Genomic DNA, 16,452 nt, shown 5'->3' on the forward strand with positions numbered 1-16,452 from the left:
CTTCCCAGAAGACGTCGACTGGAATTTTCTTCTAAGGATTCTGGTGACGGCTTGTCACATATTACCTTCACCGGAAATAATAACAGCTTGTCCTCCCTCAGTGACAGTTCAGAGGCTGAAGAAAGCTCCATGGTGAAGAGCTTTACCTTCAGCCTCTTGCCTAGGAGAAGGTAAGGTTCTCATTCGATAGTCCCCAGGAATCTTGGAGTACTTCAAAAAGTTTCCTATATGTCACATCGAACAAGACTAGCAACGAATCCCCCATAATCTCAAGGGCCTGCTGATCACGCCGAATTTCATGTAAATGACTGTTATGGTGAAGTACCTCCCCGCCATTATCCTGAGAAGATTGTCGAAACCAATGGCAACGAAACTCGCGTATCTACCAAGGTCAAACAGAGCAAAACTGGAGATTGCCAGACAATGGGCAGATTCAGTTGTATACGACCAAAGAAAAATTGTGCGAAAATTGAACCCACCTGCTCAGATATACGGGTGATGAACTCCTACTTTTATGCCTGATTTTAAACATTGGTCTAATTCAATCTGAGTAAGTATAGGTAGCTGTAATAATTAGCAAGATTCATTTTTATTGAGGGATTTATTGTTTGTTTACATATTTAAGATCGTACTATTGTTTACACATCCAAGCAGAATTCATTTTTGTTCATATGCGACTTCATTGCGAGGAATTTGTTTTTTGAACAATCCATTTTTTTCAAAGGAAGTTTCCCCAAATTTTGATAAAACAAAATGTTTTCCTTCGTAAATTGCTGTGATTTAAGTATCCCTATGCGTATCAGCTTATGCTAACTCCCTACTAGGGGCATACCAGCACCGGGGTTATTTGGGATAGATGCAAGGTTTTAGAAAAAGTATTTTTAGTGTTGTCTAGACACGTATTTAAATAATGGGTACAACATGGCTTTGAAGCCAAAAGATTAAGCAATCCGCCACATTCACCAGAATCTCCGCAGTTATTGCACAAAACATTAAAAAAATCAAAAGCCAAAATACATTCCAACTAGCCTTGGGCTCCCCTTCAATTGCGGTAGAAGCCCAGAAGGAAATTGAGCACGACTTTTTATATAATCCACCCCTGTTTAATGCATCATTATGCTGAATATATCATTAACCGATGGCCTATTGTAACAATATTGATAGGCGTCGCTCTACTCTATCTTGAGGCACTTTCTTTTATAAATGTCGGACTTCCGCTCCGCTCTGAAAAAAAACAAAAAAAAAACTACCTAAATTGCTTTGGTGATAACGCGAGATGCCTACACTGCCATCTTCAGTGAATTCTTTATAGAAGCGGTATTTATTTTTCTCAACCTATTCCGAAAAAAAATGTGACCTGTGTCTGTCTGTTCTGAAACTTTCTGAGAGATTATAACTGTGTATCAGCCTGGGACTCGCACCAAAAAGTACTAGAAGAACTGAAGCTGTGGGAGGTTGGTTGTGACATGCCTGGATAGCCGAGAGATATATTTAGTGTCGGAATGTGTGCGCAGGTATCATCTGAAACTAAGGTACCTACATGGAGCAACAAACATCATAATTAAAAGATCTATTATCTAGTGGCCTGATACATCCAACAATAGAAGTGAAACTTTATGAGGCAGGCTTTCCTAAGACGCGAAAAAGGATAAAAATCACAGTTACAATATTCCGCAAGAGTTGAGGAGTTGAAACGATATGAGGTGGTCAACAATATCACATCCATAGGTAGGAACCCGCACAAAATTAAACTAAGACGAGCCCACTTATGCCAAAAGTTTTAGTTACTAGATTCAATTATACTAACAGTGCAGAATGTGAAAGTGGATTAAGAAGAAACTAAGTGCTTCAGCCACAGTTAGCGAGATTCAAATAAATGTAGGTCACATACCCAGTGCAGATTGCGTATGATTTTTAAGGGCTTACAGACCAATAAGCACATTATGCGTTACACAATAATTTACTTTCCTTGATGAATTTTTTAAAATGGTAAAAATTGAACACGCCAAGATCACTTCACTTCCAAAATGTAAGGGGAGAGATCGGGACTGAATGCAGGATGTGTAAGAGCTTCCCAGAGAAACTCCTGCAGCGTACTCGAAACAACTCCACTCACAAGTTGCCAAGGTCGTTTCGACCGGAGAGAGATCAGTGTGAGGCGTAGCGCCGTATACCGATCCTGCCTTGGAGGCGGTTAAGTGGGAGATGTGTCTCAGATAGTGATGGTGAGCTCGTGAATGAGTCGTGCAAATGAACGATTCACTCCAGTGAAGTGTGAACTAACCACTCAATTTCAATGAACTGGTACTTCAAACTCTTCACAGATAACACACTCCACACTTTTTTCTAGTTCACTCACTCTCTTCCCCTCTCACTCATCCCATTACATCGCCGCTACGTCACTCATTCTCCCTTCACTTCAGTCCCCCCTCTACTGCCTGTCGACGAATCACGCGGCGTTTGTAGGAAACGATAGCTTTGCGATGGCTTGTGAAGATGAGGGGCGAGGGGAAGGCAGCGTCAGCTGCTTCCTGCAGTGCTGACATCATTACCCGTGACTATTTGTGCAGTTGTTATACTTCGCGTCTACCGGTAGCCTACCGTTGGCAGCGCTTGCGGACAAATGAATATTACAGATACAAACGAAGAGGCTGGCTGTGTGAGCACGCACAACCAACATGAAAATAAAAGGTTTGTTAATAACACTGAAAGAGGGATTTTACCTGAAATCGTACCAATGACTACAGGTGACAGTTTACGTTTTGAATCTGGAGGATTATTATTCTCAACAAAAATAAAATCTACAGGAAAACTTCTGAATAATTACTTAACGTTGATATATAGAATTTGTGACAGTGGTAAACATACTCATTCTATTTTGGATTAAATTTTAAAAGAACATAAAATTGGACTGCATTTCGTTGATAGCCCTAGTTTTCAGTCCAAGAAAGATAAAGACTTTTTTGGGCTATTCATGAGAAAATGTCGAGCAAGATTAAATGTAATACCTTCTTTACATGTGTTTATCTTTCGTTTGTCCCATTCGACCATGCTCTATTTAAGTTAGCTCAGACGCTGTAAGGGAGTAAAACGTTGTGTGCACGTTACTGCATAGTTCGGCCATCTGTTGGTAAAATTATGAACTATTACGAAGCTTTATTATACGAGTGAGGCGAAGCGATCGTAGCCGCGGCTGAGCGGCTGACTGAGCAACTTCGCCAGGCTTCCGTACTTCATAAATGAACTACTTCATTTGAACGCTTCACGGCAAAGAGTGAAATGAATGAAGTAGTTCACGGGAAGAACGAGTTCGACCCATCTCTAGTCTCAGAGCTGGGTAGTGACAGATGGTGACGTGAGACTGGACACACATGTAGTTTATGTACCAGCCAATAGAGGACAGTATTGGACAGGGGACCGTGATTTAGTTTCGATTGTGCCCACTAGAGTGCACTAAAGTAATAGAATGTTTTTCATAAACTGTTATAGTATTTTCATGAAGTGTTATTATGTGTTTTTGTGTATGTAAAATGTTATAAATGTGTTTTAGCAGTATGAATGATGCTTGGGTGTGGTTTAAGGTTAATACGAAGATAATTGTTTAACTTATGTAGTGCGATTTAGTGTGGGAACATTTCGAAGTATGAATGTGGACAAAGGGGATTTTTATAGAATAGATTTGTAAAGTAAGTTTATGGTAAAGGGAAATTTAATTCAGGTATAAATAACAATAGTACCTAACTTAATGCATAAGCAAACTTCAGCATATTAGATAATGACGTTGGTAAAAAGTGCAGTCGTTAGGTTTACTATTTTGCGATTGGTTATTGATGAAAAGCGCAGACTGACGCGGGAGAATGTTGTTTTGCTATTGGCTGTTGAGTAAACTGACCAATGGTAAAGCAATATTCTTCGCGCGCCTTTCTCTGCTGGTAGAGAAGACTGGGAGTATTCTAGAGAGTAGAGATGGGCAAACTGAAACACATAACTGTTTCGAAACAAATGAAACAGTACAATGTAATGTTTCGATATGCTGTTTCGAAACAGTTTGTGTTTTGTAATCTAATAAACGTACACAGTTTATCATCTTGACTGTCTACTGTATAAGTATGACCACATGAACATAAATGAGGCGCGAGAGCGCTAATCATATCGCAGAAAGTGTGAAATTATCACTTAGGCGTCTTGGCAGTTTCGTATTTCCTGCAGCAAGTGCGTTGGTTTCGTGTCGTGTGACTTTCATACTTTTCAATCGGCTGAGGACAGCCATAGCTGAAGACAGAAGAGCCATAACGAACGGGACAGGAGGTGGGAGCAAACTGCAGAAACAACGGATATACTACTGGGATTCCCACATTCCGTTAGTATGGGTAATATACCCATCCTGTTAATTTCCATGCACACAAAGTGAGTCATTGAGAATAATAGGCACGGTGACTAAAAACTCACAAATAACGCCAAATGATTCAAATAAACATCAAAATATAACAGAAAAAATTTTGTCTTTCAAGGTCTTTCGAACCGTTACTATAAATTCACCATGCTTCCTAGCCCTTCCTGTTCACCATTACACTATCAGTGATCTGTCAAACAGATGGCTTGCAATTATACATGCATCAAATTTATGTATATGTCTAATAATTGTCACTCTACGCCTTTTTTTTATTCAAACTGTTGTAGGCTTACTTGCGTTTCTTAATATGATTACTGTACATGAAAAGAGAAGCGTATGTTATCAAAAAGTGTAATTTAACTGAATGATTTTCATATATTTATTATTCTGAATGTGAATAGTTTGTGTTGTTTTATTGTTTGGTTAGTGTTTATAAAGCAGATGTTACGCCATTTCAGAATATGACAGTCAGCTAGAAACGAAGCTTTATTTTCGGATGTCTTAAGCTTCATGCTATTGCTTGTCAAGAAGATTTCGACACTTTTGAAAGTGTTTCATGAAGTGGTATGTTGAATGTGTTTCAGTACCTGTGCCGAGCCCGAATCTCGTCCGACACGGAGGGGAATGAAACATCACTGTTTCGATACAATTAGTCCAAGCACAGGTGGACTGAAACAGCCTTATTTTGAAACAACGATACAGTTTCTGTTGTCTGGCTCGAGATCGAATCTGGTCCAGTTATCCGAGGCAGGGGCGGAATGAAACATCACTGTTTCGAAACAGTGAACCGTAGCCGTTCCGAAACACTGAAACAGTTCCACGTATCGATACACTGTATCGAAACATAGAAACAGTGGCCAAGTCTACTAGAGAGGAGTCGGAGCCTAGCCATGAAACATTTCGGACGTGTGTAGTAGTAGTTCCGATGGAAATGATAAGTTGCCGGATCTAGCAGTGTTTCACACATCAAAAGTGTTGTAAATTGACGGCATAATTATTCCGATGGGTGTGTAGAAATTTCGGAATTTTTAAGTGAATTTTGTGACGAGAAAGGACATAAATTTCGCGTGGCGTATTGAGCAGGTCGGTGGCTAAAAACAGTGACTGCATTAGGTACCGACAGACTTAATATTTGTCGAGCATTCTGAATCAAAAACAATCCGTATTTTTGTAGCTATTACGTTTTCGGGAAATCTAACACCATAAACTTGCTAACGTGAGTGAAAGGGATTGTGAGTGACTGTGTTAAGACTAGAACGGGCTTGGCAGTTATACTTGTTCACCTAAGTTTCAGAATATATTAATAAGGACAAAATTTCCATCCTTTCATTTCTGTCTCCCAAAACGTAGATTAGTGACTTTAATTGCAGCCTGGTTCACGTCGAAGTACAGTAGGTTTCGCTCGGCTTCCCTACTGATGATCTTCTGAGACAATGTTCACAGGTAGGTGCAGGTGCGTCGTAAAGGGACGGAAGGAACCGCGCCGCCGCAGGTGCTATATGGAGGATGCGTATGAGATTTCTAGCGAATATTTTGCTACCTAGTCCGGTCTACATATGCAATGGTTCTTTTGAGTATGCTGCATAAGTTTTGCTGGGAAGCCCTTACACATTCTCCATACAGTACCGATCTCTTCCCACGCGATTTCCGTATTTTTGAAGCCCTGAAGAAAAACGCTCTTGGCTGTCAATTTGCTTTGGTCGAAGAGGTGCACGCTCGGGTACGATCATGGTTCCGTGGGCAAACGTAAACATTTTTCCATGTCTCACAGTGGGCCAAGCGTATTAACAGCTCGGCGATTGCTTTTGAAATAGTAAACAGCTTACTTACTGTTTTCATTTGACTGCCCCTTATAGAAACAACTAATGCAGGCCCTTCTTATCACGATGTACAGGTGGAGAAGGGACCTGGTCGGGATAGGGCCATTGAGTTATAGGACGATGATTTTCAGTAACAAAAAGGAAGTTTATTTCTTGTTCGGAATACAAATGAGCCTGCCCAGGTTGGCTTGTGAAATCTTAGTTAGCCACGGCGGTCATAAAAAGACGTTAATTTCGACGTCAGGACGAAGTCCGCCAACTTCAGTCTGGAACCGCGTGACCGCTACGGTCGCAGGTTCGAATCCTGCCTTGGGCATGGATGTGTGTGATGTCCTTAGGTTAGTTAGGTTTAAGTAGTTCTAACTCCAGGTGACTGATGACCTCAGATGTTAAGTCACATAGTGCTTAGAGCCACTTTTTGAAGTCACCAAAAAGGAAGCAAGAAAGGAATCACGTCATTGTTAGCGAAAGGAGGGGCCAGAGAGAGAGAGAGGGTCCACTTTGGAAGCAACACTCCAGTAACGGCCAGCTATAACACGTGCTACCTCTCCTGTACTCCCTATGGGCTACCCACAAAGGGTGCAGGCTATGAGCAGACCACGTTCCACAGGAACAAACAACATCTGCTAAAGTGGTTATCCTGCTCGGCACACAGGCCACACTGAATTGTACTTGAACATCCCTGAAAAATAGTGAACTGCATAATTAAAAATAAAATAAAATTTGTAAAATATACGAGCGCAGAGCAAGGGTAGCGTACGTAAAGGAGCAACCAAACTGGTAAACAGGAGTGGCAAAGGTATTGCTACCTGTTGACGGGAAAAACAACGTCGACAGATGCCAGTACTTTTGCTAGTTTAGTTTACCAGTTTCCTTTCTCCGCCGTGTGGGACCGATGTCCTCGCTGTTCGGTCCACTCCCCCGAATCAATCAACCAGCCTCCTTCGTGTATTCTACTACGTGCTCTGCGCCCGCTGGTGGTGCACTATGTCCTGTACTTGTCCTTCCTCGGCGTTCGGGTCACAGCATGAAGTAAGTTCCTAGTGTTTATTGTGTATTTATTTACCCAGTCAGTCGTCCGCTTATTGTCTGGTGTTGCCTTGGCGTCGACTCAGGATTTACCGCAACTAGCCCGACTACTGTGTTCTACTCGTAAAATGTTATTTATGCCTTCCTTTTTTTTCTGTTATGTACTACTGCGTGTAACAACTATTATTAGCTTCGGTCTCTTGTTTATTTTCAGTATCAAACCTGATGAGCATCTATTAGCCCGAAAATAAAAATATACTTATATGGATAAGTCCGAAAGAACAGACACCATATCCATGTAAGTATAGTTCTGGCAACACCAGCCATGACCTTCTTCTTCTGTGCGGATGCAGACATATTCACCGAACTCTTACGGGACTTGGAAAGAATGTCTTCCACGAGTAATGAATGTGTTGGGGTGGGACACTACGAAAGTACTGTGTGGACATAGAAGGTGAGAATATGGGTCTCGCGGGAGGCGAGCACGAGAGTCCCTGCAGTTGCGCTATCCTCTGTGCCCTCGGTGGCTCAGATGGATAGAGCGTCTGCCATGTAAGCAGGAGATCCCGGGCTCGAGTCCCGGTCGGGGTACACATTTTCACCTGTCCCCGTCGATATATATCAACGCCCGTTAGCAGCTGAAGGTATCAATATAATTCTGCCGGCCGAAGTGGCCGTGCGGTTAAAGGCGCTGCAGTCTGGAACCGCAAGACCGCTACGGTCGCAGGTTCGAATCCTGCCTCGGGCAGGGATGTTTGTGATGTCCTTAGGTTAGTTAGGTTTAACTAGTTCTAAGTTCTAGGGGACTAATGACCTCAGCAGTTGAGTCGCATAGTGCTCAGAGCCATTTGAACCATTTTTATCAATATAATTGTAATTTCGTTCGAAAATAAAAACAACCTCACAACTGAAGCGTTATTTTCAACCTATGCTATTACGCTCAGTTACAGATGTTCCTCTAGCAGGATTGTTTGTTTCTAAATACTACATTGACGTAAGACCCGATCTGAAGCGTCACGTGTAGCGATGAACTGCGTCATTTAAGTTCCCAAGTAAGCAGCGGGATTTTGGCTCGATTAATTTCATACATTAAGTATTCCTATTTATGTACACTCTGTGTCCCTGTTCCTTTAGGACTGTGGCCATGAAAAATAAAAGTCGTGGAATACATTCACAAAATCACGGTATTTATGCAAACTAGTCTCCCCGTGAACCAAAACACTACTAAAATCGTTTTAAATTGTTTTTGAAACAGTCACTGCAGTCCTTTTTCTGGAGTTGCATTTAGTACCGAAGTACAATTTTCTTGGATGTCCGTTACTGCGTCATAACGGTGTTCTTTAATTGCCACCTTCGATTTGGGGAACAACCAGAAGTCGGCTGGGGGCAAGTCCATCGGACACAGTGGGTGATCCAGGACTGTGATCCATTTGCTGGCGAAAAACTCGTGCACGAACTTTGCTTTGTGGACTGGGGTGTAGTCATGGAGGAGCAACCAGGAACCAACCTCTCGGTATTCGAATTCGACGTACTCTCGCCCACAAACGCTGGAACACTCATGAAACTTGTTGTTGCCTCGCTTCTCCACTGGCATTTTCCAACGACTGTCAGACACGTACTGTCACGTTTTGCGGCCTGCTGCAGCAATACTAGCGCATTGATTTTCTACACATCTGATTTTGAAACTTCAAGGGTTGTAACGCAGAAAACTTTCTACGAGATAGCACCGCAGTCTGGAATTTCACTCAAGCAGTCCTAACGGAACTGGGACACACTTTGTGTGTGCGCTCAGGTTGGGTGAGAGGACGGCCTACTAAAAATTAAAGCTATCCAATATTGCGCAGAACGGATGCTAACGACAGAGAAGACAAGCCGTCGAAGGAAATCCTTCGCGAGGCAATGATAAGGCTGCAAGGAGAGGTCAGATGGTAAAAAAAAGGCGAATTCTTCTGGGGTTCCTTTGAAAAAGGCACGACCGATATCAGTCTTCCTCTTTTCCATACCGAGATTGTGAGGCATTTATAGTGGCTGCTTGTTCGTCGGGAAGTAAAACCCTCAATTTTTTCCTTCCTCTTTTATTCAGGATGAGCTATCAACTGCATCTGATGCTTTATTTCCTTCGGCCATCTTGCGTAATCTTGCTTTCTAGGCGGCAGAGAACCTCAATCTTCATTTTATTTACGTTGATTTCGACAGCCGCTAAGAGTTTATTGAAGGTTAAACTCAAGGTTCCACGGAGACTATAAACATTTGTGAAAATTAAAAAAAAAAAGAACCTAGCACCAATTAGACACATTTTCGTATTAATCGCAACTGTCAAGTCAGCCCAATCAACGAAGGCCAAAATTGGTCGATTAGGGGCAAAAATTGTATAACCGCAAATTTTTGCACAGTGCTGGGAGGAAGCGTCCTGAAGAACATGCTAAAAATCGTGACTGATGGAGTGCAAGCGTTGGGCTGGAGTGAGTTTAAAGATCACTTTTTAATGTTTTTCTCGAATAATAAAACCGGGGCCTCTAACAAAAATGTTTCCCAGTACGATATTAAAACTATTTTAAATTTCGTTCACAAAAAAGGCTCATTTATTTTTTCTCTAGGACTAACAATTTTTGCGTTCAGGCGACATAAAAAAATGCAGATTATTAAAAATATTGCTCTAACGGTGTAAAATTAATGAAGTCTTAACCCCACAAATATTAACCACATCTAAGTCCAGTCGAGCCGTGTTAAGGGATGAACTGCGTTCTGGAGATATAGCAGGCGTAGGACGGGGGAGGGGGGGGGGGAGGTAGAAGCGCTATAGGTCGCCGGATTGCGTTCATGCATTTCTCTGAAACTGAAAGTAAATCCACTACGTAAACAAGAGCTCAATGAAGTTATTTAGTCTACTCACATAACAGAACTGGTCAGCAAATGCTCTAATACTCTGCGATTTTTATATCTGATAAACACGAAAACTATTAGTTCTAGAGAAAAATTGAACAGGACTCTTTTCGTAGGAGATTTAATGTGGTTTCATTTTGTACGGGGAAATATTTTTGCTAGAAACCGTGATTTTCGAGTTTTTCCACAAAAAATTAAAAATTACTTTTAACCCACTGCCTCCCCAACGTTCACACCCCGCAGGCCAGGGCACACCGGGCAAAAATTTGCGGCTACACGATTTTTCCCCTAATTTTCCTTCAATGACTGGACTAATTGATCATAGCACATAGTTCCGTGTCAGTATTCATGAAGAGACACCATCTGCTTACAAGAAATAAGAACATATATGAAGGGCTTATTTCAATAGTGGTACAAGTCCATTACCTCCACTTTTCTGCCTATAATGCTTCTGCAATTAATGATCCAAACAACAGAAAGAAATGTTCATCTATAGCAAGAAGCCATAGGCTTGAATATTTCTGGTATCTCAACTGCAGACTTTTCAGAGCGCATTTACCTTTAGGGCGCTGTATCTCACAATGAACAAAAATGGCCTTGTACCACTACTGAAATAAGCCCTTCATATGTAGGTGGACAAGTGTGCCAAGAAGTAAGACATATACACTAACGTACGGGTAAGCATACTCCATCAAAGGCATTCTACATTTATCTTCGATTGCGTCTGAATGTTACTGGTGTTCTTTGTATGCAAATGCTAAAATGTCCGTTGTGCATATGTACGCCAAAATGTAAACGTTGTCAGTAGTGAAATTTTGTTGACTTGCATCTATATGCTAGAATCACTTAACAAACACTTAAAATTCAAAATTATTGGCCAATTATCATCTCGTTGCTGGAGGACGGATAGGTTACTAGACACGTATAAATAATACCTCCTGGATTCCAAATCTTTAATCAGCAAGATCCTATATTGCTTCTCCTCATCTTCCACAGTGGTATTGTCCTCCAAACCTTCGGTAGTCTAGATAAAGCATTTGCGACGTGGTTATGTTCTCCTTTTACGTATACTACTCTGAAATCATATTCTTGTAAAGCCAAGGTCCAGCGTGAAGTAGTTTGCATTGTTGCAAGAATGTGAGAGCTCGATGATCGCAGTACATGGTAGTGCATTCTCCAAACAAGTATTAGTGGAATTTTCGAAACGCCCACACAACCGCCAAACCTTCCAATTCCATTGTTGTGTATGAGCGCTCGCAACATGATAACACGCTATGGGACAGAACGCTGGCTGTTTATTGATGTCCTTTATTTGAAACAAACAGCAAACCAACCCTCGATGAATCAGTCTTAAAACCTAACTCCAAAGTCATATCTGGGTAGTGTAACAATTTTGCATCCGCAGAAGTGTCTTTGATGAGTAGGAATGCAACTTCAGTCATTTTTCGACCTCCACACGTTTTTTCGTAGAAGCTGGCGTAAGGGCTCTGCATTCATCAACTGTATGTTTAAAATTCGCCCATAGAAGGTCGTCATTCCTACGAAAGATTTTAGCTGCTCGTTGTTTGATGGTGTAGGAAAATTCTTGATGGCACTCACTATCGCTGAATCAGGAAGTATTCCCTTATTGTTTATTATATGCCCATTTAGGTTGAGTGGCACCACACAGATGCTGAAATTTGTTAATGCTTCAGAGGATAATCGCACGAATCGGTGCAGAGTCTCCACGAATTGTAATATTATTGTAATATTCGAGCTACCAGTACCAGAGATGATGCGCTACCGTAATTGGGACGACAACGCTTTTTGTCGAGATGACAACGATCTTTGCTATGAAAAAAAAGCATCTTGCTTAGTTTGCAATTGTTGGAGGTAAGAAATAACTATTGGAGTCAGACAAGTTTGCATGTAGGTTAGACGTAATTCGAAGCGTAGAGGAGATACAACTTGTGACTCTTCAAGCTTCCCCGGCGGATGTGTTGTAAATAGTCTTCACGGATTTGTCGCCGGATCACGTTGTGCAAGTTCCACAATATTTCCTCGGAGCAACTGTCCGACATCTTCAGCCTGTTCAACATTGCTGGTGGCTAGGTACGGCATCTAACTTGACCGTTGACTTTGACTCAGATAAAGCAGGTACTGCGTTTAAATTCTCTTTTGATTTTTTGCCTCAATGCAGAGATTTTAAAAATTTTTACCTGTCTAATATAAAAATCTGTGAAAAAATTTGACTATAGATAAAATGTTTTCTTTGTAGAACGGACTAGTTACAGGGTGTGTTCGCGGTCGGAGGTTTCCATTTCCCTGCTTCTCAGAGAACGCCAGGCAAATTCGGAGAAAACTGCTACAACTCGAGATGAAGACTCTGTCTCTCGTGGCAGCTAAAGTACTCACAGTCGCCGTAAGATTTTCTGGAAATGCTTTCAGAATGAGAAGGTTGAACAACGGTGGCAGTATGATATCTTCTTACTAACTAAATGTTTAACAGAGAAATATGCCTTGAACCATAGCCTAATGTCCATAAAACAAAAAATCACTGAAAACGTAAATACCGTGCATTGTATGGTTAAGTCCGAGTTATTCCTTTGGTGCTACAGAAGAATGCTGAAGATTATATGGGTAGATCACATAACTAATGAGGAGGTACTGAATAGAATTGGGGAGAAGAGAAATTTGTGGAATAATTTGACTAGAAGAAGGGAGCGGTTGGTACGACATATTCTGAGGCATCAAGAGATCACCAGTTTAGTATTGGAGGGCAGCGTGGAGGGTAAAAATCGTAGAGGGAGACCAAGAGATGAATACACTAAACAGATTCTGAAGGATGTAGGTTGTAGTAGGTACTGGGAGATGAATAAGCTTGCACAGGATAGAGTAGCATGGAGAGCTGCATCAAACCAGTCTCTGGACTGAAGACAACAACTACAACAGCAACAACATTCCATGCCCATTCGGTGCAGAGCCGCCGAACGTAGTGGAAACGTGTCAGTATGCCTTGTCGACATCAAAGGACCCAATATCAGCATGTGAGTGAGTTCGAACAGGGCAGGACGATTTGTCTACATAAAAAGAGGTTTCTCATACGATGACTTTGCGGCTCGCTCTGGGCGCGCTGCAGTGACAGCGATGCAGGTGTGGAAGCAGTGGATGAGAGAAGGTTGCACTCAATGGCTAGGAGGTACTGGACCACTCACTGTGACCATAGCGCAGGATGAGTGTGATTTTTTCCGCATAGCTGAAACGAACAAAACAGCTTCTCCTACAAAGTTGGTTCGCCATTGGCTCACTGCATTAGATGTGGACATGGCTGCGACGGCGGTTCGAGGCTGTCTGCCGAGGGTTGGACTGGGTGTGTGGGTGCCATTGCATCGGCTTCCATTGATCAGAAACCAGAAAACAGAAACCGATATTGCAGTGCCTGTGTCATCCAGAATTACAAGGGTACAACATTTTAGGCTTTAACGAAACAAATCGGTTACACATGTATCATTCAAAGTATTTTCCATAGCTGGCCACTACTTTCTCCCATCTTTCGGGCAGTGTACGAATCCCGCGTCGAAAAAATTGTTCATCTTTTGAAGTGATCCACGAATCGATCCAATTTGTGACTTCTTCATGAGATCGCAAGTGTTGGTCAGCCAGGCCATGCGCCATTGATCCGAACCGGTGATTGTCAGAGGGAACAATGTCTAGAGGCCGGCCGGTGTGGCCGAGCGGTTCTAGGCGCTTCATTCTCGAACCGCTCGACCGCTACGGTCGCAGGTTCGAATCCTGCCTCGGGCATGGATGTGTGTGATGTCCTTAGATTAGTTAGGTTTAAGTAGTTCTAAGTTTTGGGGGACTGATGACCTCAGATGTTAAGTCCCATAGTGCTCAGAGCCATTTTTGAACAATGTCTAGAGAATACGGCGGGTGGGGTAGGACTTCCCATTTTAACGTTTCCAAGTACGTTTTGACCTCTTTTGCAACGTTGGGTCGAGCGTTGTCGTGCTGCAAAATCACTTTATCGTGCCTCTTGCTGTTTTGCCGCTGTCTGTCTTTTAATGCTCTGATCAAAGACATTAATTGCGTTCGATAACGAGCCCCTGTGATTTTTTCACATGGTTTTAACACCTCATAGTACACGAGCCGAGCTGCTCCCACCAAATGCAGAGCATGATCTTGGAGCCGTGAATATTCGGTTTGGCCGTCGACGTAGAAGCATGGCCGGGATATTCCCATGATTTTTTGCGTTGAGGGTTATCGTAATGAACCCATTTTTCGTCCTGGATCACAATGTGATGCAGAAATCCCTTCCGTTTTTGCCTCTGAAGCAACTCTTCACAAACACACAAACGCCGTTCAACGTCTCTTGGGTTCAGCTCATACGGGACCCAAGTTCCTTCTTTCTGGATCATGCCCATAGCCTTGAGGCGTTTTGAAATGGATTGTTGTCACTCCCACTAATCGTGCCAATTCTTCTTGAGTTTGACACGAGTCTTCACTCGGCAATATCTTCAATTCTGCATCTTCGAAAACATTGTCTCTTCCACTACTATGCCGGTGTACGACGTTAAAATCACCGTTTTTGAAGCGTTGAAACCACTCACGTCACGTTCTTTCACGAATAGCGTCCTTACCGTACGTACTTGAGAGCATTCGATGAGGCTCAGCCGCTGTTTTCTTCATACTATAACAAAACAGTAACACCTCCCGCAAATGACGAGAATTAGGCTCGTAATTTGCCTTTTTCAATCAAGAACAGTTTTATGATGCAGACACAAATCGACTAATGTTTGAATGAGGTTATGTTGACCGAGGTCCAAGCTAACTGCCTGGTGTCTGCGATATGTTTCTTTCGACCGCTATTTACCGATGTCGCCACCTATCGGCAAACGGCGGAAGCAAAGTTGTACACCTTTTACGATTCAGTGTTCGTTCGGACCAGAAAGTCCTCAGATTGCAATGTGAACGTGAAAGGTGTTACTGGTGTTCTGAATGGGATAATGTAGCGTTTTTGGACGAGTCCTGTTTCAGTTTTTGCTACTGTGATGGCCACATACATGTTAGATGCTGTAGTGGTGAATGTAGTTGGACAGACTGTATTGTTGGGCGACATAACTGGCAAACGTCAAGTGTGATAATTTGGAGCATCATTGGCCATGGCATGCAGTGTCGCCTCACTTATACTGATGAAAAAATGAGCACCAATTGTTACTTTGGGAAGGTTATAGAGCAAGGAATCTCCACATGCTATATTTCATCAGGGCAATGCCCAGCCACGTTGGTAACAAGGTGTAAGCCATCTCGTCGGCCAGTGCCACCTAGCGGTTCTAGGTGCTTCAGTCTGGAACCGCGCGACCGCTACGGTCGCAGGTTCGAATCCTGCCTCGGGAATGGATGTGTGTGATGTCCTTTGGTTAGTTAGGTTTAAGTAGTTCTAAGTTCTAAGGGACGGATGACCTCAGATGTTAAGTCCCATAGTGCTCAGATCCATTTGAACCATTTTTCTAAGCCATCTTCGAAGAATTATGGATGTCACTGCTTCCCTGGCCTGCAAATTCACCTGGCGTGTCACACAACGACCATGTCTGGGATACGATCGGTCGGCAACTTGTTAGTTCTGGCCTTCCTGCAAACACTATCGATGTTTTGTGAATGCACCTACAAACCACATGGCAGTGTATTCCCCAGCAGAATATCCGAGCCTCGATTCCATGTCAACACCCTGATTGCAGCATGTGGCAACTTCACGCGCTACAGAATTCTCATGGTCACTGACTATCACCAGTGGTCATTGACGCCCATCATTAATTGTAATTACACGTGTCCTTCTCGATGTTGCAATTTTCACGAACAGTAGAGTATCTATTCCAGTGACCTAGTACTACATGCCAAGTATCAACCAGTACGTTTCCTGCAGGAGGTAACGAAATTAGTGTCTAGATGTCTAGTAAGATCCGAAGTGCTAAGAGGTTTTAGTGCGAACGTAAAACAATGAAAATGGTGGGAAGCATACTTAACACATGCTGGAAATAGGTTAATGAATCGAAAAATGTAGAGTAAGTTTACGTAATGTTTGTTGCACAGCGCGCGCTCGCTGCGCCGCGGCGGCATGATAGTGGAGGTGTCGGCGCCGGAGGTGCGGTGCGTGCCGCGCCCCCGGCTGCTGGCGTCGCTGTTCGACCTGGTGGTGGTGGCCGGGCGCGCCCCCAACCACGCCGCCTGGTGCCTGCTGGTGCAGTCGCCGCCCCCGCCACACGACGCCTACCGCCCACGCTTCCCGCAGCCCACCGGCGGCGCTCTGGCCATCAGGTATGTATTGCTGCTCCTGTGAACGAGACACCA

The 16,452-nt window shown here is 42.9% G+C and overlaps 1 protein-coding gene across 1 annotated transcript in view; it reads left to right on the plus strand.

Moving 5' to 3' along the window:
• LOC126100343 (uncharacterized) overlaps positions 1-16,452 on the plus strand; it is an 89,820-nt gene that overhangs the window by 11,577 nt on the left and 61,791 nt on the right. The window contains exon 3 of the mRNA XM_049910955.1: positions 16,195-16,419. Within this exon, the coding sequence (XP_049766912.1) occupies positions 16,195-16,419 (225 nt within the window). The remainder of the gene's footprint in view (positions 1-16,194; positions 16,420-16,452) is intronic.

Source organism: Schistocerca cancellata, chromosome 9, assembly GCF_023864275.1.
Source record: "Schistocerca cancellata isolate TAMUIC-IGC-003103 chromosome 9, iqSchCanc2.1, whole genome shotgun sequence".
In the NCBI taxonomy this organism is placed as follows: domain Eukaryota; kingdom Metazoa; phylum Arthropoda; class Insecta; order Orthoptera; family Acrididae; genus Schistocerca; species Schistocerca cancellata.